We start from the raw sequence: 27,832 nt of genomic DNA on the forward strand, positions 1-27,832 counted from the left end.
GTGAATGGCACCACATTCTAAATCATTTTAGAATGATTTCCCCTTTGTTTATTGCACAGATTGAACCTGTTTTTCTCTTAAATGTCTTTGATAAGACATTTAAGTATTTTCCTAAATGTCTTAAATACAAGTAGTTAGTTTAGAATTTTTAACAGTAATACTCGGTAAAAAATGTGGAGCTTGCACAATCCATCTTTCAAGACCCTTAGTTGGTCATATTTACAAAGTATAAAATAATGTTTCATTTTATGTTATTTGATTCTGCATTTCTATTCATTCAGCCTTTTACAAACCTGTGTTTGAGTGATTCCAATTGTAAAAGTGCTGGAATGTATGACCTTGTATTTTGATCTGAATACTTCATATGCAGTGTATTTGAGTGATACAGTTCTTGTGTTTAACCTATTGTAAATGAATCATCCTCGTCTGGTCTGTAAGTGCCCAGTGGAAAATTCTGCATCAGGCAGGTCAGATTACAAGTGTCGCTGTGGGAATTGACACACCTCAGCATATTGCTCTAGGGCCTGTATATCAAGTTAATTAAGTTTCAATGCAAGTATAAAAGCATCTGTTCCCATGATAAAAACAAGCTGCATGCTTGTGTTGAAATGCCAAATGGGGTAAATATGAACCAATGACTAAAGGAATGGACTTCAGTGTTAAGGAAGCTGTATAATTACAGCCACTTGCCTTGAGTTGTTTGTTTTCATATGGTTACAGTGGCATCTTTCTGGAAAATGTTAGGGTTGATTTTATTTGGTGGTTAAGTTAAAATGCAAACGTGTGTGTACCCTCTCATTCCTGAGAGATACAATATCTTTTTAATGCCTCTTTGTATGTCTGAAATACTGTTGTGCCATAGACCAGGTTTGTTCTGATTTAGGTTGCTCTGCTTACCTCAATATCTTTCTTTTAGATAAAGTTGGATATAAAGTGCAATAAAACAGTGAAACTGAAGGACAATATGGATTTTTATCCCAAACCCGCCTACATTTGTATTACTGTAATAGGACCAGATTAAATTCATACTTTCTAGACCATGCAGGAAAGGTTTTGATCTACACTAGGATTAAATTATTAAATATTGGGCAAGTTGTTTCAGAAAAAAGTCCAACAGCTGTGTAGAAAAGTAAACATGGTGCTGTAAATTTGTTTCAAGTTCCTTCCCTCTCTTCAAGTTTACATTGGGATGTGATGGCACAGAGGTCCAATTTTGGACCTGGAGGGCTCGTCCCTGCAGACTTCCCTTTGACTCATCTCTTAATAACCTTAATCAGCTAACTATTGGCTTAGGAGGTCTGTTTACCAACATCTACAAGCTTTTTAAGTACTGCTGGATTAAAGAGACCTAGACAAAAAAAGACTAACTTGACTGCCATGCAGTGTAAGCAGTGTTTAAGTGAATGGGGGAGGGGCATTACAAGCTGTAACAGCCTTCTGTCCCTCATGGAGCTCATTCAGAGGAGCCACAGGATAGAAACCACACAGATGCTCTGAACTGGATCTCACTCAAGTACCTGCTTGAAGTTCTTTTCCTGTGTTAGCTAGTTTCACTTTGTTGTATAGCGCTAGTCAGGAACTGGCGCTGCCGTTACTGCATTAGCTCCAGTTGTCCACTTGAAATTGCTGCAGAAATTGCTGGTTTAAGTTCCTTAGCTGCCACTCGCCGTAAGCAGTTTTTGAGTCACTCACAGGCGTGTCAAAGGTTTCACCCTCAATCCCACACTGGTGTTAAGGACTTTGTCTTTAAGACCACAGGTGGGTGGCAGTGCCAGCAGCAAGTGACACTTATATCTCATACCCTTGGATGCAGGTCCCAGGGAGTCTTCTCCTCGGAGTCTACCGAGAAAAGGACAGAAAGGAAAACTACAGAGTAGTTAGGGCAGATGCTTAGTGCTGCTCCTGCCTCTAGATAGGCTCTAGTCCTTTCTTCTGTCTCACCTCCTGCTCTCACCACTCCTACCCTAGTCTCAGCTCTTCTCCTCATCTCCTGCCCCGCTGTTCCCTGCTATGACTGACCCTAATTCATGCTCCACCTCTTCCAACCTGATCTCCTTACCTCTGTCTCCCATGTCCAGGCCTTGCATCATTCCAGACTCTCTCTGGAACTGCCAATTGGGTTCAGATAAAGAGGATTTCATATCCAATAAGTTTTGCTGTACATTTTGCTCTGGCTTTTTTTTGCTCTCACTGAGCCATGAATTTCCCCTGAAGGTTCCACTACCTCAGCTGTCCTCTCTTTTACCTCCATCTTATCCCATTCTTCTTGCACCTCTGGACAGACAGTGGCATCAGAGTCCTGCTCTCTCCCTCATGGCAGTTCTCTGTCCCTGCCCCACTCTCACTTACTCCCCTTTGAGTTTCTTGTCATTGAAGGAACTTCCTTTAATCAGTTAGTTTTCATTGGTCTTTAGTGCCCTCCCGTTCTTCTCGCTCCGTTTTTTTTTTGATAAATTGGATTTTCTCCTCTCGCTCTCTACTCTCGTAATTATATTTGGCGATTTCAGCATCTGCCTTTCTAATTATAACTGTTCTGTTTCTTCTCCTGCACTCTCTACACATCTTCTTTTCCCATCTCCACCTGCTGTCAAAGTTGGGTGTCAACTCAATTTTGTTTTCTTCAGGCCTTCCCCTCAGCCTTTTGTCACTACATATGACTACTCCAATCACTCATCTCCTTCCCTCTCACTCCCTTGTCTTTCTCCTTCATGACTCACCTCCTCTGTCTCCCTCTACCTTTGCTTTACCCTAATGGTCCAACATTCTTCTTATTGACACTGTGTCTGACTAGGACTCTGACACATCCACTTTCAGCATCTAATTTCTTCACTTCCACTGTCCACTTGTCTCTCTCCCTTTTGCTTGGCCAAATTCAAGCAATGCTCTGCTGATAATAAATGGAGATCCTCTGGTTTAGACCTTTATCATTTCTTTCTCTCATCTTTTTCTTCACCTCTCGCCTCTGACAAACATTCCTCTTACCAATCAATCATCCAGTTTTTCTAGTAATCCACAGACATTCTTCTCCACAGTCTCAGTCCTTGTGCCCTTTCCTCTATCTTAGCTGATGACTGATTTCCTTCCTCCAGTGGAACTGTTTTTCTCTCACTTGCTGATATTGTTCACTCAGCTACCACCGCTTCCTTTTCATCTGTATTAATCCCCCTTGACCTCTCTCCTGCCGTTGACATGGCAAATCACACTACGATTCTTTCAGCACTTTCTGACCAGGGAATCTCTGGCACCACTTAACACCTGGTTCTCATTGTACCTTGCTGATCACATGTCCAGAACTCTTGGAGTGGTCCAGCCTCTGTATCCCATAATATTCTCTCTTTAAAAGGGCTCCTTAGGAATTCTGATCTATTCCCATGGCTTTTTATACCACTTTTATACTGATATTTTTCTGTGTCTGTCACCCTTCTCTCCTTCCCCATTAATGCATGTGTCATTTCCTCTTGGATATAGTCCCATTGCAAACATCTCATCATCTCTAAACCTGACCTCCTTTTCTTTCCTACCTCTTCTTTTTCTGCTCTCGATCTCTCCATCTTTATTCCTCTTGAATCTACCCTCTCTCTTTCCTCTTTTCCAATGGAGCATCCCCAGTACTGCACTAATTTGTTTACATAACTTCTAGTTAAGGACCTGGTGCTCCCCTTCCTAGGCTAGAGCAAATCCCTCTTCACTGGCTTACTGGCTTTATCCTTAAGTACAGAAAAGACCAAGTAAACAAGATCATATCAAGAGAACTTTTTTCATCGTAGTGAAATTGATTATAAATAATGCATACTTGCATTTCTGTAGCGCTCATCATCCCAAAGTATCTCAGTTTGCTTTAATATAGGGGGAAACGGTCTAATGTATACCACCAACCTTTGAAATATCCACTTAGTGTATTCAGTGTCCGCGCCTCAGTTGTTCTGTGAGCATTTGACTGGTTAATGATGCCTTGCTCATATAGCTGTCAGGTGTTTTTTTTATAAGTTTTGAATTTATTTCAGTTCTTCTTGCTTTTTGTGGGATACAATTTATTAACTATTGAATGACCAGGTCATTCATAGTTGATCCTGAAAAGAAGTTTGATCCATGTGAATCATGTTAAAAAATACTCTGTAACCATTTGCAGTTTTTGAACACATCACCCTAAATAACATTGATTTGATTTGCACATATGCTGCATGGCACTCATTTTTCCAAAACACTTCTTGAACACCTTGATTGTACAGTTGACATTTGCTTTCCTCCAATTTCTCATGAGTCATGGGTAAAGGTGAAACATGGTGTCTAATTCATGTATTGAATACTGAATGTAACTAAGACTATTGTTTATATCAGCTGAGACTGAAAAACTGTCATATGTGCAACACATATCTGTGAAAAATATCTCTGAATTTCATTGCTCTGTGGTCCATAATCGGGAATTTTGACTATACTCAGGCCCAGGGGGGAATTTTGTAGTTAAAAGGCACTACTGTCGTTTATTGTCTTCTGCCTCATTTAAAATAGCTACATGCTGTTCATCATTCTCATGCCTGCAAGAAGCAATTACCTGTTGAGTAACTCCGTCATCATCTTCAAATTCTATTTTCCTGGCTGGGAGAGTCGGACTGGGTTTTCACAACTAGTTGATAGACTTGTCAGTTTCTTCACAGGCATAAAAAACTAGTGAAGATGACGAGAACATGTAGTTTAAAAATCATGCTGGTATTCAAGAAATAAACCAAACTCTGCCTTGCTGCGTGATGACCAGCTGCCGTATTGTTCACCCTCAACCTGTTGTCATGGGGTATGATAATAATAGTTAATTGTTGTGCAACGCTCAGCTGATGCTCAGTTTCAGACATGTACAACATATGACTGTCTGTGAATTTCCCCGCTGTTGTCAACAAGTGTCACTTCACTGTTTAGTCATACAGGTGTGGATCAAGGTCCTTGTCACCGAGGGATAGCTACATTCTGGACTTGGTAAAAATTAAGGTGACTATGGGTTTCATTAGCCTGACTCTGTCATGGAGGTAGTCTATACGTATTAACTTGGATGTTACTAATACTTTGGCCAATTGTAATCATGCGCTGCTCCTGGACTTCCTCTGTATTTCATGATGGGGAAAACGCAAATACATCCTTTAATATTCCAAAAAGCCTTGAACAGCCATTTACTAAGCAGGCAAGGTGGTTCAGGGAGGCAAAGACCACAAGATGAATACTTCTGCTGAGTTCCTGTAGCAATTTTTAATGACATTCTACTGTTTATGTGATTCTTGTTTTTTTTATGTGAGACAAAGATACCTCTCAACACCCAGTCAGCTGGTCACTGGTGCCAGCTTGACTTCCCTGCACTGTGGCTCTCACACACTCAGTGCAGTGATGTGGGTGATTCTGGCAGGGTAGAGACGGGGATTCACTGATGACAAATGCCCATCAGTCCTGAAATTACATTGTTCAGATACTCAAGCAGGATTTGTATCTTTGGTAGCAGGCCTATTGTAGACTGTAGAACTGCTGCACTGTCTGTAACCTGATGCTTTGAATGACTGAAATTCCTGTGGCACAGCTCTTAATGACCTGCTTAAAACACATTGACTCTTCTGAATGTGACCTTTAGTACACCTTCCACCACAGGCTAATTAATCATGAATGCTTTACTAGTCGAGCACAGGGCAGTGGAAATTCTGTCAAATTAACAATTGGTAGTGAAGGAATTAATGGAATTTTAGTTAAACCTATGAACTGTGAAACAGTTGTCCATGTACAAATTCAGATCAATTAAATAAGATTTAACTTTAACAAAAGTCCTTTGCTTGCTGTATGTTTCCTTTGCGTATACACATAAGAGGTTGAATACAGAAGGAAAAGCTGCCAGCAAGTTTGGAATTTGAGGTGTCTGGGTTGGTCAAAGTTTCAAAGTGAGCATGACCTCCTGTCTGTAGTCCAAGGTCAAGAAACAATTATTTTTTTTCGTTTTTAGTTTCGGGACACCTGTCCTGTAGTCAATGCAGAACATGGGAACAGGTGCTCTTGAGAGTTAATGAATCCTGGTCACCCACTAACAAAGGTGTTCTTGTGGCTGTTTCTTCTTGAGAAGCCACAGTGACAAACTTGTGACTGCACGTGTAGGACATCATAAGCTACAGTGGCATTCATGTTAATAAAATGTCCCTGACGATCCATTTAAGACTTAAGATTTGTCAAAGACAAAGAGCAGTTCATCTTGCTTACCTCTTGGGTCTTGTTTAGCTCACAATTAGTATAATGGCTACATACTTGCTAATTGTTTTTTGTGTTTTCTAGGAAACCTTTTTTTATTAATGGGCATTTTTCTCATTTGTTGCTGACCAAAAGTGATTGCAATGTGGCAGCAATGCTCTATTACACTTCTTGTTGGGGTACAAGCAGTTAAGGTTCATATCTTCAAGAATCAAGCCCCAAGGTGTAAATTTCTCAGTGGTACAGTAATCATCCATCTCCTTTCCATGCAGCACTTCTCAGTTGACGTCCTTAAACCCTTCTTAGTTCCACGGGAAATACTTTATTTAAAGCCCTCTACATTTGGTGTAATGAACTACCTATTTCGTGAGTTAATGACTTCCCTTGATCATTAACTTAAGACTTCTCTTATGCTTTTTTGCCCTTTGGGTTTATTCCCTTAAAGCAAATTGTCCTTTTTTAACAGCTGCCATTAACATGCTTATAGTCTGGGTCCTGCCTGTGCTCACTTTAGGGGTGTATAAAGAAAACACAGAAGGGGTTTTCGTTACATTAATGAGTTAACAAAAAAAAAGCTTCTTAACCCAATTACATCATGGAATTTAAAGGCCTGACTTTTAAGCAGCGAGTTTTCATAGTTTTAGATTGGCTTTAAAGTTTGTCTACCTGTTAGTATAGGACAGACTGCAAAACTTGTGTTTTCAGAAATGTAGATGGATGTCCAATCAACATGAAAAGCTGAGACCGAAGGGAATTTATTCTCTGCACTGAGTACAGGATATTTGGAAAAAAGCTTTAAGATTCCAGTGATGAATCCAGTTACATTTTTTGTGATGAAAGAATTAAACATACATATTATTTTAGTGTGTCTGGAAGACTGAATGCTGTCCTGCTGGTCTTGTGACTCTAATGGATTATAAAGGGAAAAATGTCGGATTTTACAGACTCAAGTAAAGCTATTTGGAGAATGCTGTTTAACATAAGGCAATATCAGCCTTACTGAGTGTAAGGAACATCTGAATAAACAGGATGCTCCTTGGGTGTTTTGGACCATATTTGAATTTTCGGGAACTGGTGAACCAGCCAACTTTTTATGGGTAATCTGTCTGAATATTTTTCTTATGCTTTTAGACATCACCTTTTCATCTGTGTCCTACATGTATGCAGATATTACAAGATAATTTTTTTAACATTCCCTTATGTTATGTTTTACAACATTATAAATGGTCATCAAAATGTTGAATTTGTTTCTCTATTTTTTTGTCTTCCTCTCCAGTCGAACAAGGTACCAGTAGTCCAGCCATCTCACGCAGTGCACCCCCTGACCCCCCTGATTACGTATAGTGATGAGCACTTTGCACCTGGACCACACTCTGGACACCACCCCCAGGATGTCAACTCCAAACAAGGTACACAAGGCCTCTCTTTAGTTTTTGGGGTCACTAGATATCATAGTGTCTGTTTGGTTTCTTCCAGCTTTTTCCAAAGATATCTTGCACATTTCTCAGAGCCAGAGCCAACACTAGTCCTGACCACATCTTGATTGTAGTCCAGCGTTAATTTAGAAAATACTGTTATTCTAAATTTGGACCTCTTTTCCATGTAATTCTAGATATCCCAGATGTTTGTCACTTATTGAAGTGGATGTTTAAAAGGTTGAGAGCCCATCAAGTATATCCTGTTTTGTGGAACTATTCAGGGCCTTGCCCTTTCTGAATAATAATTAGTTATTATTAATAATAATTCCTTACACTTATACAGTATAGTGTTCTTCTGGACACTCCACTCAAAGCTCTTCATGGGTAATGGGGACTCCCCTCCACCACCACAAATGTGCAGCCCCACCTAGATGATGAGATGGCAGCCAAAGTGCGCCAGTATGCTCATAACAAATCAGCTGTCAGTGGGGAGGAGAACAGAGTGATGAGGCCAGTTAATAGATGGGGATTATTAGAAGGATTGGCCATGATTGGTAAATATCAATTAAAAATTTGGTCAGGACACAGAGGTAACACCCCTACTGTTTTTGAGAAATGCCCTGTGAATGTCAATGACCACAGAGAGTCAGGACCTTGGCTTTCCCATCCAGGTACTGGCCAGGCTCACACCTGCTGAGCTCCATTGGTTTGCCAGTTGTGATATAACTGCTACCTATAAATGTTCTTAGGACTGTCATCCTAACTGTAATACACCAGTAGTCTTTTTGTTTGTGCTTGAAACATGATTACCTTTGCATTTTTTAAATAATTAATTAGTTGTTACACTTGCATTCTGCTGCATAAAAGTTTGGTATATTTCAGTTTTTCAGAGCTGCAGGTATATATATATAAGCCAACATTTGAAAAAGGTGATTTCAAGACTAGATTTGTATATTTTTCAATGCAAATCTAATGAGTTCAGAAACCCCTTGTTAAAGATATTGTTTTTGTGCTACCTCAGTCAATGTAATTAACGCAGTTGCTCACAAAATGTGGCGGAGGTCACACGGTCACAGTGTGGTGAAGGATTAGATTTGATATGCATTTCTCCTAACCGAGTAATCTGTAGTGTGCTTTTTGTACACCACAATTTCCTTGAAATGCACAAAGCAAAATATTAGAAAGACCTAAATTTGGACCTCTGTTTTGCATAGGATAAGCTTTTACAAACAGAATATTTAACTTAACATGTGTAAAATCTAGCGGTAGTTACTGTACGTTTTGGGGGTGGAGGTTGTGACAGGGGAGGTTAAAGGCAGTTGAGGAACAACCCAAGATATTTTCCACTATACAGTATTTCACACCTCTTGTTAAGCAGCCTGCCTTTCAGAGAACAGTGTTTGTGGTTTACTACACTTGAACTAACTTGCAGGCCTTTTTGTTTTTGTTTAAACATCATGATGGTAAACTGTGCAGGGCATTGCCAGCACATGAGCTGAGTTGGAGGAGTTTTCAAAGCTGTTTAGGGTGATTATTGGCAGCAGTTCTTAAACTCCCTGTGTGCTTTTTCCTTCCGGCTGACATTCAACATATACCACTTAAAAGGGCCTGGGACAAAACAGGATGTGATGCCACAATGAAGTTTGGTGGGATATAAATAGCCCAAGAAGACTGTATGCCAACCAGACATTAAACATCTTTCACATATAGCCTAGAGGCAGCTTCATCTTGTACTTCAAGCTTAACATGCAGTGTGATCTGAAGGCTTAGAAAAACACCCATACCCTTTTTTTCCCCCAATTATTTTCTTCAACAGTTTTTGGTTGTAATGAAAACTGACAAGTTAAATCTGAAAAGGCTTTCTGCAAATATTTATATTTCCTTTCTGTCCACAAATATGAGTGTGATTTCCTTGAAAATACCTTGGAAATATTGTAGGCATATTTAATCTGTTTTTCAGAATTGTTTTTAAGCCCAGTTTTGGTTTGTTATCCATAAACACTTCAGTGGCCTTACACTTTTCAGTAACAGTGTTTGCAATAAGGGTATTGCCATCCTTTTAGCAGCATTTTAGATATTTTGGGGGAAAGAGGAATTTATAATATCTTATGTGTGTGTACTAAGTGGTATAAATTAGGGGGCACACTCCAGTCCTGGAGGGCCAAAAGGTTTCTGCTATTCTTTCCACATGAGTCCTTAACTACCTAATTGGAATTGCTGGACAGTGTCCCTTGAGGACTGCACTTGGGCACCCCTGTTGTACATTTAATGCACAGTAACCTGTTGGCAATCCAGTCATTGGCTTATCTTGCAGGTTTACAATTTATTTGCATTGTCTTTGTTGCTACGGCTCTGAAGAATTTCTGAATTTAATAAAGTGGAAATATGGTTAGCTGTTAATAGCTTCAGGTCGAAAATCATCATCATTATTGCTTATGAATTGAGTGAATTAAAAACATATTTTGAAAGTATAATGTGATAAACCTATATGAATAAGTTAGATTCCCATGACATGACAACTCTCTGTAGTCATAGTGGTTGCAGAGTCGATTAATTCATGAGTAATGTAAACCTAAGAGAATACGTCCCGCTTTCCATCGATCACCATCTTGAGAACCCCCATTGAAAAGAGCATCCCAGCAAAGTGATTGCTTTAAAGGAATTCTTAGAAAATTTGTTGCAAATGAGATCCCTTGGTAGTTGGGTGCCTGAAGAATAAAACCAAGTTAGCAGTTCAGTTTGTTCCTTTAGTTTTTATTATAGTTGTTTTCAGAGTATGACTTTGTGAAACTGAATCATTTCTAAGTTCGATTGAGATTGTTTAATTACAATACAGTTCAAACGCACAGGTGATGTTTTTTGTCCCTCGGTTAGAATTTAATGAAAACATAAGCTACAAAAGAGCAGGCCAATTCATCCAGCTGGCTCTTTTAAAGAAGTTTGGATTGAACTCTGCTTTATGTGTATTTTTTTCTTTCTTTTTTTAATGCACTTCCCTTTAAAGTTTTATAATATGTGAATAATATTAAGGATTAAATTTAGTTTTTACAGGATTACCTGCTAGGACGCTTCAAACAAAACATTGTGTTGAAGAATGTGAGTTGACAAACGAATCTGGCGTGGCTAGACACTTAGACTAGTGTAAATGAATATTGACCCCATAAATCTGTTCATTTAAAGGACATGACCACTATAGGCTATTTAGATAAGGAGCTTGTGCAAAAAATCATGCACTGCCATAGATTATAAGGGTTGTAAGCCTCTGTGGTATATTCTTTCTCCCAACCTCTCAATTCTTAATTTCCATCTATTATAAACAATATTAACAGCCAGAGCCTTATTTGGTGTGAAGAAAGGTTTGGCTGCAGTAGTAGCCTTGAGCTGGATACCCTTGGTGTTCTTCACTTTAGGGGTAGGCCTTCTGAGACAAGTTTGTACATGGGGGTGTTTGCTCCATTTGGGATTAAGACCTAGTATTAATCTTGAGGCAGTTGCTTTTTTATGTACAGATGTAGAGCTTTGTATGTTGGAGTTGCCAGTTGACAGATCCATTCAGTGGAGACTGCTTTTCCCCTGTTAAATACTACAAAATGCAGGAAGCACTTGACCTTGAAGCCCAGAGGAGTCGCCTTGCAGAAGAGCTTAGTGGAAACTGGAGTGACAATCATGAGCCAAATGAATCATATCAAGCGTGAGCATTATGAGGACCAAAAACGGCTCTTAATTAACTAGTGATCCGCTTTGGTGGCAAATTTCAAAAACCTGCACAGACCTTTGGGGAATCAGATGGAAATAGGCAAGTCATAATTAACTCAACTTCTAGCAGCCTTTTCATTCTGCATCCCTTCTGTTGTTCCATTTAACACTGTTTTAGGTTCCTGGCTTTATCCAACATATTGCAACATCTCTGTTGGGATTTTTCTATTCTTAGGAGTGGGGGCCGAGGGGTCAGATTGGAAGAAATTATAAACAGATGTTTTTTGGAAGATAAGTTATTGAATGCCTTGAGTTTGTGATTGGTTTGTAACTATTTTAACAATTGGGGAAAACGGAAAAAGTCACCCTATTAGCTTAAGGTTTGGCAACAGTTTCCACAATCTCTGCTTAGTTGACTGGTAGCACATTAAGAAACATGGTTAGAATAAAGAATACAAGGGGTTTCCAAGTAGCTCAACTGGTAAAGGTGCTTGGTTTGAGCTTTGTGATTCTGGCATTGGAAATTTGAGTCAACAATACTAGACTCAATTCCCCAGGCGGACAATTTGCTCAGTGTCACCAGGAGAAAGATTGGGAATGGTGATCCAGGGTATTTTTCACATTGGGATCTTGTTTCAGAATGTTTATCTATGGTTCAGACTAAACTAAACTAAAATATGTCCAAAACAGCCATATTTTGGACACATAAATCCATTTGTGTTTCACTTTCAATATATATTATACAATTTTATCTAGCAGACACCAAATGCATTTACATGTTAGGCGATTTGTTTCTTTTGAATAAAATGGTTGAACCAGAGTTCAGCTTTTAATTTAAAATCAAATAACTGTTCTTTACGTCTCAAGGTGGATGGCCGGGTGTTCCAAGATTTCATTTCCATAAGTGAAGTGTCTCAGTAGCACCCCTGCTGCCAGCTCTTCGGTGTCTCTCTCCCTGCTGTTGTCTTCAAGAGATGAGGAGGTGCTTCTTAGCTAAAGAATCGAGGTGGAACACTGCAAAAAGTGTAATGTGTCCAATAAATGATTACAAATAATTGGTGGGGAATTTAACCAGCTTGTCATCCTCCAGGTATGCCCAGGCATCACCCTGGTCCTGACATTGCCAATTTCTATCCACTGTCTCCTGGAGGAGTTGGGCAGATCACCCCTCCATTGGGATGGTAGGTATTTTCAGCCTTTCATTCTCTTGAGTTTTATCCAGCAGTGTGGGAATGTGCAAACATGGGACTGATAGCCAACAGATGATGCCATAACATCATTGAGGTTTCAAAGGAAGATGAGGTTATAAATATTACGTGGTCAAGGCCTGGTGGAAATGAAGCCTAAACCCGTCTCATTCAACCAATAAAGCTATCGATGAAAGTACCAGTTTTTTGGTACAATGAATGTGGTGGAGCTTTCTTCAGGGGATTGAATTGTACAGGATTTCACTTTACAAATCCCAAAAATATCCTAGTGGGGCATTTATTGATTCTCCTAGAGTTTTGGTGTGTAATAAAATAACACCGTAGCCTCCATTTTCACAAGGTTCTTTGGGAAATCACATGGAGATTAAAATCCACACTCAATTAATCTAGGTACTGTTGAGGAAAATATGGGATGGTGCCTTTTTCTGCTGTATTGTTGAACGTGCTGTTAACTTTCCAATGGTGTACTGTGCCAGACTAAAATGAGAGTGGAGGCTGATGCTGGTTTTGATCATCCCTCTTGTTTTTCTCTGGAACCTCAGGCAAGGTCAGCCTGTGTATCCAATCTCAGGTGGATTTAGGGAACCCTACCCATCTGCCCTCCCAGTCGACACCCCTATGGCCAGGTAGGTGGGCCTGGCTCTGCGGGCTTAGAGAAGGCTGCCCTGCTTCCTCTCCCAGTGCCTGTGCTTGCCTGCAGGGAAGCTTTAAGCGGGGCCTGGGTCAATTCACTGTTTCACCACCATCATGCTGGCACGATGGACTGGAGAAGAATCTGTACTTTTGTCTCCAAACCAATGTTTTTTTCTTTTTAACCAGGCCTAATTGACCTGCTTGTTTGAGCCTCATTAGTAGTTTTAATAAGCCCTTTATTTTAACAGGTTTAATGGTTTTTTATCCTGTTCCATAATTGTGATCTCTGCATTTCATTGGGGGTGGTTTAGAGCAGTTTGGTGCTTTTGTCTCTTCTACTGGAACAGCAAGATCTCTTGTTTAACCCATCTGGAAAACTATGCCCTAAATTGTATTGTATATAAAGGAAGACCATACTGAAGAAGGAAAGTGCAGTAGCTCCCTGGAATTTAAATAAATAAGATTACCCAGGTTTGGTCATATATAAGCTTTTATTAGGTTAGGAAACATATGTACTTTACAACTCATCCTCAAGGAGGAAAAAGGAGTCTTCTCACTGTAGATCAGGATAAGATTCATTTGTGCACATCGTTTCTCATCAGCAATACTGCACTTTGTCCTGTTTGGGAAATCTCAGGTAAATTTAATTAGCACTTCATTAACTCCTCCCCAGGCAGTGTTAAATTGGATCCTATGAGAAATGTTCCTATGAGACTGTAGTGCTACTGTGGGGCTCTGGATCAGTCGCAGATGTGTGATTCATGCATACTGCAGCTATGAAATGGGAAGGTGGTAAAAGCCCTGTCATTTCAATGGGAATCGCAATACCAGCTTTTCTGAGCTATTAAATCCTGCTTTGACAAGCCTTGCTCTTTGGCTTTTTCGTTTCAGACAGTATCTTTGTTTGGTAGGTAAAATGTCTGAATTCTTGAATCTCTTGAATGTTTTTTTTCCAGTGTCTTTCTAAAGCTATCACTGCTGCATCATTTCTTGTTAAGAGGCAGCAGCCAAAACATACTGCTAACTCGATACAGTAACAAGCTTCAGCGCTCTTCTTATTTTTCCAAACTATTGTGGTAATGCCCTGTCCTTTAAACTTCACTTTAATACTATAATATGTCACTTTAATACTTTAATAATACAGAGTTTTAAAGCAAAACTTGGAACGAAACCTTAAAGCAGTTTATTCCTGGAAAAGGTCTGTAAGGTGTGCATATGAAGTGTGAACTGTGGTATGCTTTTAAGAAGATAATTAGAAAGAAAAATCTTTCTAAGGTTCTGTATCTTTTAGAAATGAATGTGAGTTACTGTAAAAAACTGTGCTTACAAAAACATTTAAGCAATTTTGTGTGACTTGTTAAATTGGGGAAAAAAGGATTATGGCTCAAAATGAACATCCAAAAATATCTGACTGTCAAAAGGAAAAACTATAGATGTGACCTTGATGTGGCCTGTTTACTCTGTGGAGGAATCTAAGCAGTGTGGTAGTATATTTTTTTTCAGGGTTCATTCTGAAAAATAAAATAAGCAAATTGTTGGGTAAGACTACTTGTCCATAGTGTCTGAAAGTTCTTTAAGCACTGAACATCCACCTTGAACAGTATTAATAATTGAGGTTTTGGAATCTGGTCCTGAGTTTCAGTGACTTTATCAGTTTGCTTTAACATATGCTCAGCTTTTACCACTGCTGAAACCTCTAAATCTTTGCAAATATGATTGCAAATGTAAATGCATGTGATTGCAAACAGGAATAATTTGCCTTTTTTATCGATACAAGAGGTGAGACATGATTATTCATCAGTTCATCCACAGACGCACCTTAACATTGTTTTTTAACAGGTGATTCAAACCTTGTCCCATTCACGTTACTTCATTGGTGGTGTCTCTTCTGTATGCTTTATCCAACAACTCTGCCATTGCCTTTTTGTTTCACTGCTGAGCACTAAACTGTACAACCTATCGGAAGAGGGAGCTCTCTAAAATTTGAGTGGTCTCTCAAGAAAAGACGTGTGACATACTCTTCCTCTTCTTTTTATCCCACTCTTGTAAGGTTTTCACATCACATGGTGCCAGGACCCCCAGGACCCCACACTACTGGAATCCCTCATCCTGCTATTGTCAATCCCCAGGTCAAACATGAGCATCCTCACGACAGCGACCTCATGCACATGTAAGTCTCTCTCTTTTTTTTTTAGCCGGGTTCAGCCATTTCACATTATGTGTGGTTTGTAATTGTAATTCCTTTGTAGCTCTCATCTTGTTGCTTCATATTAGCCAGAAAACAGAGTGCCAATGCTTTTACTAGATCCTATTCAGAATAACATGGGAATGCCAAAAGGCTTCCTTCATGACTGCCCACATTATTATTCTTTGAATTATGTTTGTGTTTATCATAACTTCCAGCACGGGTTTGCATAGTTTCGTCCAGTTCTCGATTGCCAGCGTAATAGTACTCACAGAAACGCAACCAGATTTCTGCCTTTTAACTGCCTTGAAGGGACTTAAAGTATTCGTTCCTATGTCTTCTGTGATGACAACCGTTTTTATTATTAGCTCAAAATTGTTACCCAAAGATGACATTTTTCATATGAGACTTACATACAAACATTTTTAAATTAATATTTTTGTTGCTTAAGTTTTTGTGTAATTGTTTTGTCCATTTAACTAAAACCTGAAAACTGCCAAAATTTCTTTCTGACCTTGAAAAGATCAGACGAGATCAGTAGCTTTTTGTAGCATTAGTGCTTTGCGTCTCCAAATTAGGTAATTGTACACTTAGTTGCATTTTGGTCTTAAAACTGTTTTTGTCAATGAATGGCTAGTGCATCTTACAAACATTGCAGAGAAATAGGTAGGAAAAGGAGGACAGTTCTGAAACAGTCTCGCATTTTTATAGGACAACCATAGAGGCTTATGAGTGGTATTGTTTGTGTTGGTTTATTTTTATCCCTCTCCTTGCATTTTCTGTAGGAAACCTCAGCATGAACAGAGAAAAGAGCAGGAGCCCAAAAGACCTCACATCAAGAAACCTCTAAATGCTTTCATGTTGTACATGAAAGAAATGAGAGCAAACGTCGTAGCAGAGTGTACGCTGAAAGAGAGTGCTGCTATCAACCAGATTCTGGGAAGGAGGGTGGGTATCGCCAGCCTAATAATTCATACCAGTTCTGCACCAGCTTATGTTTCTAATTAGCATCTCTTTAGGAAACAAAGTCTTGAACAATTATCTCTCATTTTATGCCTGAACTTATAAGCCTAAAGTATACGTTCCATAAATGATCTATAACAACTTACATGATAAAGGAGTTGGAACTCTATATATTTCTTAAAATATGACAACACTGAAAAGTGAAGTACCTCCTTCTACGATTAACTTAAGCTACAGCAGTCTAGGCAGTGTGCCACGGAGAAGCCCAATTTATGACTATACCGTAATTGCTCACTAACATACTTAAAAAAAGGCAGTTAAATTAGTAACAGTGTTTAGATATGAAATCAGACATGCTAATCTCTTCATCATGTTCTCCTTTTTTGTCTAAATCATTTGGAAGTTAAAAAGGATTTTACAAAAACACTAGCACGCGTCTCTTTGGAAGGAACTTTAAAGTGAATGCCAGTAATTGACTGCTGTTTTTTTTTTCTAACGTTTACTTTAATGCGGCTTGTTCTCAACAGTGGCACGCTTTATCTCGGGAAGAGCAAGCTAAGTATTATGAATTAGCCCGTAAGGAACGGCAGCTTCACATGCAGCTTTACCCTGGCTGGTCTGCAAGAGACAATTATGTGAGTACCATCATACAGATTGGAGACAGAAAGGTGTGTGAAGTGTGAACCTCCAAAACCCAGCGCACAGTGTTGCAACCATTTTTTTTTATAGCCTCAGTCAGCTGTTCTGGAATACTGATGCTTATCTAGTGGCTCTGTCTCTTTTCACCAGTGCCAGTTTTGTTTGAGTTTTCACTCGTCTTGGCTTAACCCACCTCAGATTTAAGGAGAGAATTGTATCTGAATTTGGAATTGCCGATATTCAGTTTTATTAAACCCTCAACCGCTGCTCAAAAACATAGTTACCACCCTGTGGAGTCTGAAGAGAGTGAGGAACTGTCGACACATTCCACCATGACCACCCGTCAGTCAGTCAGAACTGTAAACGTATTGATTACTGACGTCTGTGCAAACGAGCACAACACCAGGAGATGCTGCTGTTTGACCAGCAGAGGGTACCCTGGTCTGCTTGAGCCCACCCAGACCCAGAAACTTTTGCATAGTTGTGCTTTGTTGCTTCTGAAATAGTTTGCTGTTGGTTAGCAACAAATCCCAGAAATAAATGGGTGAAAATCTATAGTTATAGCTCTGTGGTCTGACTGAACACATTTACTAGCTAAAGCACCTGGGAAGTTTTCAAATCTTTCAAAATCAGGGCTTTCAGGTAGATATTCTAAAATTTGTTTTACAGGGGCACAAAAAATGATTTAATAAACTCAATTGAATTTTATGTCTTTATTGATATTTGCTGGAGCTCAACTACTTGCCTCTCATTTTTATTTTCCAATAATGTGGCTTTTTCCACAAATTCCACAAAGACAAATTCTCTAAAAACTTCTATGGAGGGACATTTTGATGGGAATTTGGGAAAGTAAATTACAAAGGATAATTCTTTCTGGTTAAACAGCCTGTCATATTCCATTTAGCGTTTAAATGGATGAGACAAAGTGAGCTTAAGGATATGTTGAGGACACATTTTTGTTTTACTGCCATCTTTACAGTAAAATTTGAATTGAGCTATCCAAAAGCCAGTACAAGTATTTGTACCAGAAAGTAAGATTTGAAATGTAGACTCATTTTAATGATAAAGGAGCATGAATAACACATCTCTCTTCTTACATTAGTAAAAATAAATGTTACTATAATTTGTTAAATACAAGTATACCATACTAACAGTATCAATTAACCACATGGAAATTAGCAACCAAAAGCCAGAGCCCATGGCTAAAAGCAAGGTTTCTGGAGTCCCCTTATATCTTCTTGTAGCACAGAACATACCCTGTAATCAAAAAGACAATAATACCCTCGGTGGTCTGACATTAATGTCTTGTACAGAGCACAGTATTCATTCTTTGTCTCTGATTCAGTACTACCATGCAATGTAAGGCCAGAGTATTTTTTTTAACCTTTTAACCTTTTGTAAGAAAAACGAAAAAATAGGTACAAAAAAATGCTATAGCACCTGGCTGAATTTTAAGCTGTTGTTTTGGACAGTGTGTTTGTGTGCGAGTGTGTGTGCGCATGACTGATGTTGTTAAAAGTGTGGCTCCAGCACTCATATTCACTACACCATTTGAAAGTGTAGTTTGTGGTGTTTATCTGCCTCCTTTTGGACACCTCAGGCATTTTTCTACCTTTGTTAAAGGGGAAAGTTTTACCATTCTGGAAGACATTTAAAAAATTGTTCAACATGCTGTGTGTTACCATGCTGTGTAATTTTTACATTTTTTGCATTGTGCACAGTGAGGACTAAATTCAGCCTATTGTTGGAAAACTAATGGAACTAAGGCCTCATTAATACTGTACTCATTATTTCCTTCTAGACAAATGGCAAAACAAGGTGTTTACCACAGTTTATGCTGGCAGACTTATTGTCATCATACACCCTAAAAATAGTATTAGAGCAACTGTAACGATCAATACCAGTACAACTTTCAAAAACACACACCAAAATATATTTTTTAGAATATTAATTCTTGCTGTTGTTGAAAAACCTTATCTTTCAAAATAGAAAGGCTGTGATAGATTAATTATAAATGTCTTACCTTGACTGAGCTAAACTATTTGGGGAATTGATTGCAGAATTGGTTATGATAGTTTGAAATAGGTTCTGATCATCTAAAAATATTCCTAGTTAAAATGAACAAGACTCTGAATGTCTTGAATTTATTTCTGATATTTTATGCATTTTACCTGTGTAATGTCTTTTATACAGTTGTTAGGGGCCCCAAGTTTCCTTTTTAAAATGGTTTGCTGCTTTTAGAATAATGGTGCTTTCAAACTCCATAGTGCCTATTACATTAATAAACCATGTGGTTACAGTATGTTAACTGCCGATTGACTGTTCTTATGCATTATTTAAGAGATCAACTTGGCCTATACCTGCAGGACTGGCAAATTATACTGTATCATTTCTACCACATGCAAAAAATACATGTTTTAATTTCTAAAATAAAATACTGACTAGCATCCATAAGGGTATTTAAGTGATTCTAGCTTTGTTTTATTCAGTACTGACCGTCAAAGGATCAACAAACTGTTTCTAAGTCAACTATTGCATACTATTGCTAAAATATATATTTTCTTAACATATCTGTTTTCCTGAAAAAGGAATGCAGTCCTCCCCAATGTGTGAATGGGGATCATAACACTGGCCTTTGCTGAACTAGTATTCAGTAAAGTGGGAATCTGCTACAACTCTCTGGTTCACCCTTTTTGGTGTAAATGTGTGATATGGTTATAGACCAATTCTTACCCTGACTCTGGAAAATTCAGCCAAATTCAGCCAACATATTAAGACCACCTTAGTCCAGAATACTGGGTTGCACTGCAGCAAGACCCAACATGGATTGTAGGACCATGAGCACTATGGAAATTGGGAGGTGTTTGCAAGTTGTATGTCAGAAAATCTCCCACTTGTAAGCTTACTGGCTCCAGGTAGAATCTCTGCAAGTGCCTTGCAGAGGTTAGACTACTGGCAGGGACTAAGCTCACAAGTCTTTTCCGTTTGGGTGCCAGACCCACAGGTCCAGGATTTCTGAACTGGTGTCCCAGAGAAGTCAGTGCTCGTAAGCAGCTGTTATGGTTGCCCTCCACAAAGGGGTGCCCAAGAGTGGGAGCTGGGTTCACAACCTGGGCATAGTTTACCTTCTGACGCCGAACACCCTGTCGAAGGAGAGGCATAGCTGGAAAAGGCATAAAGGATCTTTCCTGGCCAAGTGTGCACTGGTAGTGCTTTCACAGACCCAACGGAGAACCATGTTGGGCAAGGAGAAGACTCTGCCATGCTGCTGCCCATAAAGGAACCACCAGCTTGGGAGATATACGTGCCAGGGTTAGGCCTGGTTGATTCTCCAAAGATCTCTGCAGTCATCTGTATTGAGTCCTCTTATCTGGGTTGATACCATGGATCGAGTCCTCTTATTTGGGCTGATACCAGCCAAGGTAACTAACTGTACAGCAGCCAACACACCTCATGATTCCTTAAAAATGTCATCTGGCTGCAGAGTCTTGGTGCCAAATACCAAGGGAGTAGTGGCCTCTTCTGAGAGGGCAGCCTCTATGTCCCTGCACAATGCAGTTATTCAGTCTTCTCCCCTGCAAACAGTGGAGTATGTGACACCGACAAGGGAAGTGGTGGTGTGCTTCAAGTCACAATGGCAATAGAGGCCATCAGCAGCTGCTCCAAGATCTTGTGATGTTTTTTTACTCAGGCCTTCTTTCAGAGTGTCCCTGTGTAACAGGGTCTGGCTGGAACGTTACAGTTGGTTCAGTTAAGGGATGGGCTCTTGGACGAGGTGGTGAATGAGATCATTTCAGTTTGGCACAGCCTTGCTCAGCTGCCTTCTGGCTATACTGTATATGATCTGAAGTGTAGCTCAGCAGAGGTCAGTGACATGATGCTTCCCCCTTGGTGAAGACTGCGTTCCATCCTTGAAAAAAAAACAATTTAATACTGGCTATGTAGCAGAAAATATGCTGCTCCAACATCATTAAACACTGTTCAGCAGCTCAAAAAAATCACTGTACACAAGTAGGAAATGCTAGTTTATTAACCAGGATGCCTTACTTTAAACAGTCATGTCATTCTCATAGGTGTTCACTGGAGGTTAACCAGTCTAGTTTATGACTAGGTGGGCGTAAACTGCTCTTCCTGAATTTACATGCTAATAGGATTCTTCATATGCAGCTGGATAAGTCTCCATTAACTAAGGACACCTTGAAATTAAAATGTTTGTGTTTATATAGTCCTTCATTATGAATTAATGAATGATTGTTTGCTAATGCAAAGATCTTCCAATTCTAAGCTAACTAAAGTGGAAAGTGTACTCCAAACAATCTCAGTGACATTTTCACAATACTTCTGCATAGTGAATTGTACTGCAGTAATAACCTGCAGTGACAAGTTGCCTATAAAGCACAATATTATTCCAGGATTGAAAGTGTCTACATGCTATTATGCTTTCTAGTACATTTAGCTGGTAACATACAGGGATCTCCTCATAGCTTGTGACATAATAGTAGTTCATTTAAAAACATAAAGGGTTAAAAATGAGGGAGGCTATTCACCCCATCTCTAACATAATTACTTTCTTTTAACCACACAGTGGATTTCATAGAAGAGTACAGCAATGTACAGTGACCATCACTTAACAGTAGTGTAGCAGAAGCTGGGCTCAGATGCTGGATGGAATGTAACAATACACAGATCAATCAACAGCACAGGGCTTGAATGCGAAAACTCAGCAGTTCCATTTTTCTTGGAGGAAATTATTCAAGAGCAAAAGGGAAAAATGCCAGAGAGGTCCTCCCGGGGATGAATGGACATGGCAAACGCCAATGGAAAGAAGTGGTTTAGTGAGTATGAGTGCTGGAGCCGCACTTTAAGCGTTCACCTGGATATTTTGCAGGGAAAGAAGAAGAAGAGGAAGAGAGAGAAGTTACAAGAGCCTGCATCAGGTAACCAGACTGCTTTCCCCTTTTGTCGACACTAATGAGGTCAGAATACTGGGTGTGACGTAATTCCTTGCATTTCTTGCGCTTGTGTGTAATGTGCAGACAAAAGGCAAACGTGAAACAGAAGAAATAGTTAGCTGTTTGTTTTTGTGGGAGGACGGCCCTCTGACGTGTATCGTTTTTTGGAGTTTTCATTCCAATTTTTGCAAAAACACTCTTCAATGGACCCTCCTCCTATATCCCCATTGCAGTCTAACCTTGTTTGGCATTCATTGAGTAAGCACGTGCTGCCTGTTGCGCAGGTATATTGTGACTTCCTAAACAATAGTCTCTTGCCTTTTCTATGTGCCTCTGATCTTTATTCCTGCCCATCTTCTACACAGAACCTAGACTTATAGGATTAGTCTGTGAAGAGGTTTACCCGGGGAGGAAAAAAGCACACAATTGTTATTCACTATTAATGGCTTAACACTGCATAATGTCCTTTTCGCTATGTTTTTGCTACCGTGTGTAATTGTGTATGTTCCCTTATTTGCAATGACAGCAATTTATATGTATATTGAAAATCTTTAATCCTCACTTGTGTATATAAAGTACGATGTACATACACAAATGTATACGGTAGATGTTTTCTCTTTTTTTGTTGGGGGGAAAAAACATTAAAAAGACCAACATTTTCTACAGGTACAAGCCAGAGAATGAAAACTGCGTACATCTGAGCAATGGTAAGAAAATCTCAACTACATTATGTATTGGTTTATCTGCTGACAGATACGTTTGTTATTAGTGACATGTTGTGTTCTAAACACATTACTTTGAATAATATGAATTTACAGACTAATCCTAAAAGTCTACCTTAAAAAAATGTTGTATACATATTCCTGAATTTAGGGAAGGTCTTTGGCCCATGTAGCTCTTTAGATTGCTATTAGCTGATTTCTTTTTCAGCAGCTTTAGTTTAACTTTATGTATATTTCATACAAGGCTGTCATAATATCTAGATTGGTATGTATAGAAATGTTTTAAAAATGAGGCTTTTGATCCACAAACCATGTGATAGCATTTCATGAAAGATAACCATGATTAGATGATAAATTTATCGAATGTATTATTGTAAAACTACAACTGCTGTAGTGCACAGGGAGACGAAAGATGAATGGCTCTAACAGAAGAGTGTAGTAGCGAGTAATTTTGAGATAATTTTGACGGTCTTCATTTGAGACATCATTTTCAAATGGTAAATGGCATTATAAACCATTCTAGCAATACCTTTTCGACACGAGGTTGGCACGACGCTGTCAAAGCAAGACAGGAGTTTGCATGGTTTCCCTGTATCTCTGTGGGTTTTCTCTGAGGGGGCACCTCCCACTTTTCAAAGACATGCTGACTAGGTTCATTTGTGTCTTTAAATTCTGACATCCCATCCACTGTACAGTCATGTCTTCTCTAGGATAGGCACAAGGTAACTGGGATCCTTCTCAGAAATAAACAGCCTGATAATGAATAGGATAGATGTTTTTAGACTCTAATGGCAGATGATTCATCTTAGCAAATAGGAGTGAAGGTACTTAGATTCAAAGTGAATTCCTACTTTTTAAAGAGGGGTTCCAGTGCATGTCTATAAAACTACAAATATTCAGCATTTGAAGTGATGGAAAATTGTTTTGCAAAATGCCCTTTTGGGGGGGGAGGGCAGAGACAGTTTTTATACAGTCTGCAGCAGTCAAGAAGGATTCATTTAAACAGATTAAAATCTCAAAGCAAGCCTTAATAGTACTTAAAATAACACTGTTCTAACAGTCCACAGTTAGGAATGTTAAACTTGTGCAGAGTTTCAGGTTGAAGTGATTGTATCTAGCTAGTTACCAATCGTTTTGCTTTCTTGTTTGATTTTTCCCTTTTACTGTAAACCCTTCTTATTAGCATGTAACTATCTCTTCAAGTGCATTTTACTGTGCTTTCTCCAGAACTGTGAGGCTTAGCAAAATGCTGACACAATTTGATTAATGAAACCATTTCCTTGACAAAAGATGGTCCCTTGTCTTCCCGTGAGCTGTATTTATTGAGATTGGTTCGGAAAATCATTGAATATGCTAGCAAACATACTTCAGCACTGATCCCATAATTAGCAGTGCCAGGCAGAAGGTAGATTGACACCTTGACTGATTTATCATGACAACCTGAAACAAATATGCATAATACCAAGAATACTGGAGCAATTCAAAAGCAGTCAATTTATGCATATCCCAAGAGCTGGATTGAAGCTGGTTTAGCATAGACTACAGAAAACATTGCTAAATGAACTTTTTGGTTATTGTCTTTATCCTTTCTCATTTGATCAGTACATGACATGGATTTTCTAATAGTGTATATACGTTTTCCACATAATTTATATAAATCATATTAAACCTTCTCAGCAATCATAAAGCAAAAGTTTCAATATTCCTGCCTGTTATTTTGTCATTTCATTGAGAATGTTTAATGAGATTCTTTTAATTAGATTGTAATTTCTGTTCTTGGGTCACATAAAATTAGGAATTTAATAGTCATTTGTGGTGTTTATTTTCTGTTTCATGTTTTGCTTGTTACAACATATAACTATTCAGCAAGAAGCATTTTTAAGAGTGTTTGTTCTATGATAAACAATGTATTAATATTACAAAATAAACAGCTCTATGATCAATTGTAAAAATAGTCTACAGTCATGTTGGGTGTAGAATAGTACAGAAATTTTGAAAATTACCTACTTAAGAGTTCAAGAGAAAACTTTATTTTACTTTTTAATTGAACAGAATTGCTAATTTATTTTAATATTGCACATATGTGATTAATTTTAATTCCCCTTTATTAAGAGTTGTATCAAACCAAAAAAATAAGATTTAAGAAGAATTAAAAAATTCAAAACAGATGTCTTTTCTTTTGATTGGCCACTAAAAAGTGTAGAAAACAAATTGGAAGAACACCTTCAAAAACAATGTGAATTCATGAACCAAAACGGATATAGTGTATTTATGTCTCAATATGCACAACCTTTGAACACTCTTACTTTCTTTGTTGACACTTTACTCTATTGAGAACTTGAAGCATTTCTGATAAAACTTGTGTCTTTGGATTTGGATTTTGGATGAGTGCCGATTGTAGTCTTGAGATCGGTGGTTGGAATCTGGTGCAGGGTTGTGGAGATATCCCTGGCACATAGCAGTTGGCTTGGTGTCTTGCCAGGAACCTGTCAGCTTACAGTGACATCTTTCCCCTCTCTCGTGCCTTACTTCCGCCATCGATGTTGTCAATGGCGACTGTACTTGATATATGAAAAAGAAGCCTGACAGTGTGCGTTTCAGAAGACGCCGTTTTTGTCATCACTGGTATGTGGATTGCTGGCAGTGAGTTAAGTTGATTAAGTCTTGTTATTTACAAATTGGATGCCTTAAAAGAAAATTGATTTTAAATTTAAAAGGAAAAACGGATGTCTATAAATCAGGTTTGTTGTACCGCACATACAGTAGACAATATTGGATTGTGTGAGAATGGCTTGTGTTGATGACCTTCCATTAAATTGAATAAGAAAAATAGTGTAGCATACTGTGCAATAGCTGCTGCTTACTAAAGTATCAAATGTTATATGCAGGGGTACCACAATTTCTATTACAGCCTTATGTCAGTCCAGTTTGGGGGTTTTATTTTTCTGTTCTATTTCTTCGGACAAGGATTTAGGCAAGTCTGAACTTATTCATTATGTACAGTATCTTTCTGGTTATGAAGATGATCAGTGATTTCTTCCATCTTACCAAGTGATTGGCCTCATGTATTGAAAAAGATTAGTGTAGACTGAATAGAGAAGAATGATGCCAGGAAGTTGAAGGGTTATAACACCAAATTACAGTATGCAGAGATACGAAAGATGGATACTGTATGTTCATGTGCAGCAGATGTTAACACTGCAGTTGAGGAGCTGGAATCCAGTCAAATTTCTTTCCTCCTCTGATCAAGAAAGACGTAAAATAGTACGCCTTTCAACCAGCTGCTTCCACTCTCACAGCAGAATTGGCTGTTTCTTTGTGCAAAAAACATGTCCTTGCTGAATTGGTTGCTTTGAATTCGTGAAACCCAAATCTCTCCCGTTTTCTCTGTTTAGTCTGGTCCGAATAATCCTTTTCATATACCAGCCTGGAGATTTTTATCAATGTATGACATGCAGATTCCCTCAAGGTTTCTACTTCTGCCACTGTGCATTTTCACCCAGAGAACTTTAATGCAGTAAAGATGTTTTTAGACTTCATTGGTTTGGTCAAAGAGTTGCAAATGATAGCAAACTCAATGTAGATTATTCCAGATGGTTTTGTGGCTTTCTTGTGTAGCCCAGCACATTTGAAGTTGAAGTTTAGCTACAATTAGGCCAGGACCTGACTGATGTTGGCCTACTACGTGGCTACCCAGCTGGAACTAGTGAGCATAAGCTGACACGAACTTGGTTTTGACATTAATTTCAAATCTTATGCCTTGTATTTTTCTTTCTGCTTTGTAATGTTAGCCTGTCTTCACACTAGAACTATTTTTATGGTCCTGGTTTGGGACCTTTGAAATAAAATCTATAAAATTATGGTCTACTATGGAAATGAACCAAACAGATCTCCTGAAGAAGTGTTCACAATGCCTTGAATATATATATATAAATATTTGCACAAGGAAAAAAGAAACCCAGCTACACTCAAAATCTGTCAGATTCCTACTTTTTTGTTTTCTATGGGTCCAACATTATGGTCAGAATATTAGTTTTCTTTCACCATAACTGGAAGAAGACCACCTACAGTATAAATCTCTGCAAAAGACCTTCTGGCGATCAGATTAATAAGGTTTCATGCCACAGGGTAAGAATGAATACAGTGTGTGCAGAAAGGAAGTGTGTGAAAACATTTCAGAACTGATAGATGAAAAGTGTGATACAGGAATGTCTATAATTTATCATTTATGAGCTTGCAACACTCTGCTAACTGTAACCACCACTTGCTGTGTCCTGTATCAGTGACTGTAGTTAAAGGATTCAGCTGTCAGACTTTGATGGGAGAAAAACAAATGGTCTTATACTTCACTTGTTCTCTTAGCTCCTCAACCCTCTAAGCACTGAAATCCACTTGCTAGCTGCAATTAGGCAAGGTCCTGAGCTTCCCTTAATTTCAGAGCTTTTTCAAATTGAAACCTTACCTTCAGGACACAATCATATGCAGCAGCTGAGTTTCATTTTGTTATTTCTGACCTGTTATAATTGGTATAGGATGTCTGAATGCACCACACTGTTCAGCAGTGGCTTCGTCTTGCCATGAGCATTGGAGCGAAGATGAGACTCTGAAACAGTCCTATAAAATGCATGCATCTCACACCTTTTAATAGCACAAGTCATTATATAGCATGTTTGACAAAGGGAAGTCTGAATTGAAATCAAAGGATGTTTTCCTACTAATACTTTAAAAAGAATCTTCATTGAAGTGTTACCTGATATTTCTTTTAGCAGAGCTTAGATGAGAAAAAGCAGTAAGTTACAGACCTTATATAACTTTAATTAGCTCCTTCTCCTGTGCATGTAAAGTCAAGTTAGCAGCAGCCTAAGTCTGGTCTATGTCTAGTAGCATTATGATTGAATGAAGATCTGCTTAATATTCATGTAGATAATTATTTGCGACTAATACTTTTACCTTTTTTAATGCTTTTATTTGCCTAATCCATCTGCATCTTTTAAGTCTGATTTACATTTTCATCTTGTCATTTTAAGTCACAACACTTGAGAAGTTTCTAAAATAGCATAACTCCTTTCATGATTTTCTCATTAATATTATTAATAATAGTTGTAATCATAGTCTTGACAAGGATCTTTAGAATGCCACAGAAATCTCAGTCTTTTTTCCAAATAAATTGAACCTGACTATGGGTCAGGACTGCAGTCATAGCAGA

At 38.6% G+C, this 27,832-nt stretch overlaps 1 protein-coding gene across 8 annotated transcripts in view; it reads left to right on the forward strand.

Moving 5' to 3' along the window:
• lef1 (lymphoid enhancer-binding factor 1) overlaps positions 1-27,832 on the forward strand; it is a 71,129-nt gene that overhangs the window by 36,402 nt on the left and 6,895 nt on the right. Inside the window, exons 4-11 of one of the 8 annotated variants that reach the window (XM_069191056.1) lie at positions 7,487-7,619; positions 12,415-12,505; positions 13,075-13,158; positions 15,216-15,335; positions 16,136-16,298; positions 16,841-16,948; positions 21,847-21,889; positions 22,571-22,611. In XM_069191056.1, the coding sequence (XP_069047157.1) occupies positions 7,487-7,619; positions 12,415-12,505; positions 13,075-13,158; positions 15,216-15,335; positions 16,136-16,298; positions 16,841-16,948; positions 21,847-21,889; positions 22,571-22,605 (777 nt within the window). In that variant the 3' untranslated portion in view covers positions 22,606-22,611. Of the gene's footprint in view, positions 1-7,486; positions 7,620-12,414; positions 12,506-13,074; positions 13,159-15,215; positions 15,336-16,135; positions 16,299-16,840; positions 16,949-21,840; positions 21,890-22,570; positions 22,612-27,832 lie in introns of all 8 variants that reach the window. The other 7 variants (XM_015345198.2, XM_015345197.2, XM_015345194.2 and 4 more) reach the window with 7 other exon arrangements.

The sequence above is a fragment of the Lepisosteus oculatus genome, chromosome 1 (genome assembly GCF_040954835.1).
Source record: "Lepisosteus oculatus isolate fLepOcu1 chromosome 1, fLepOcu1.hap2, whole genome shotgun sequence".
NCBI lineage: Eukaryota > Metazoa > Chordata > Actinopteri > Semionotiformes > Lepisosteidae > Lepisosteus > Lepisosteus oculatus.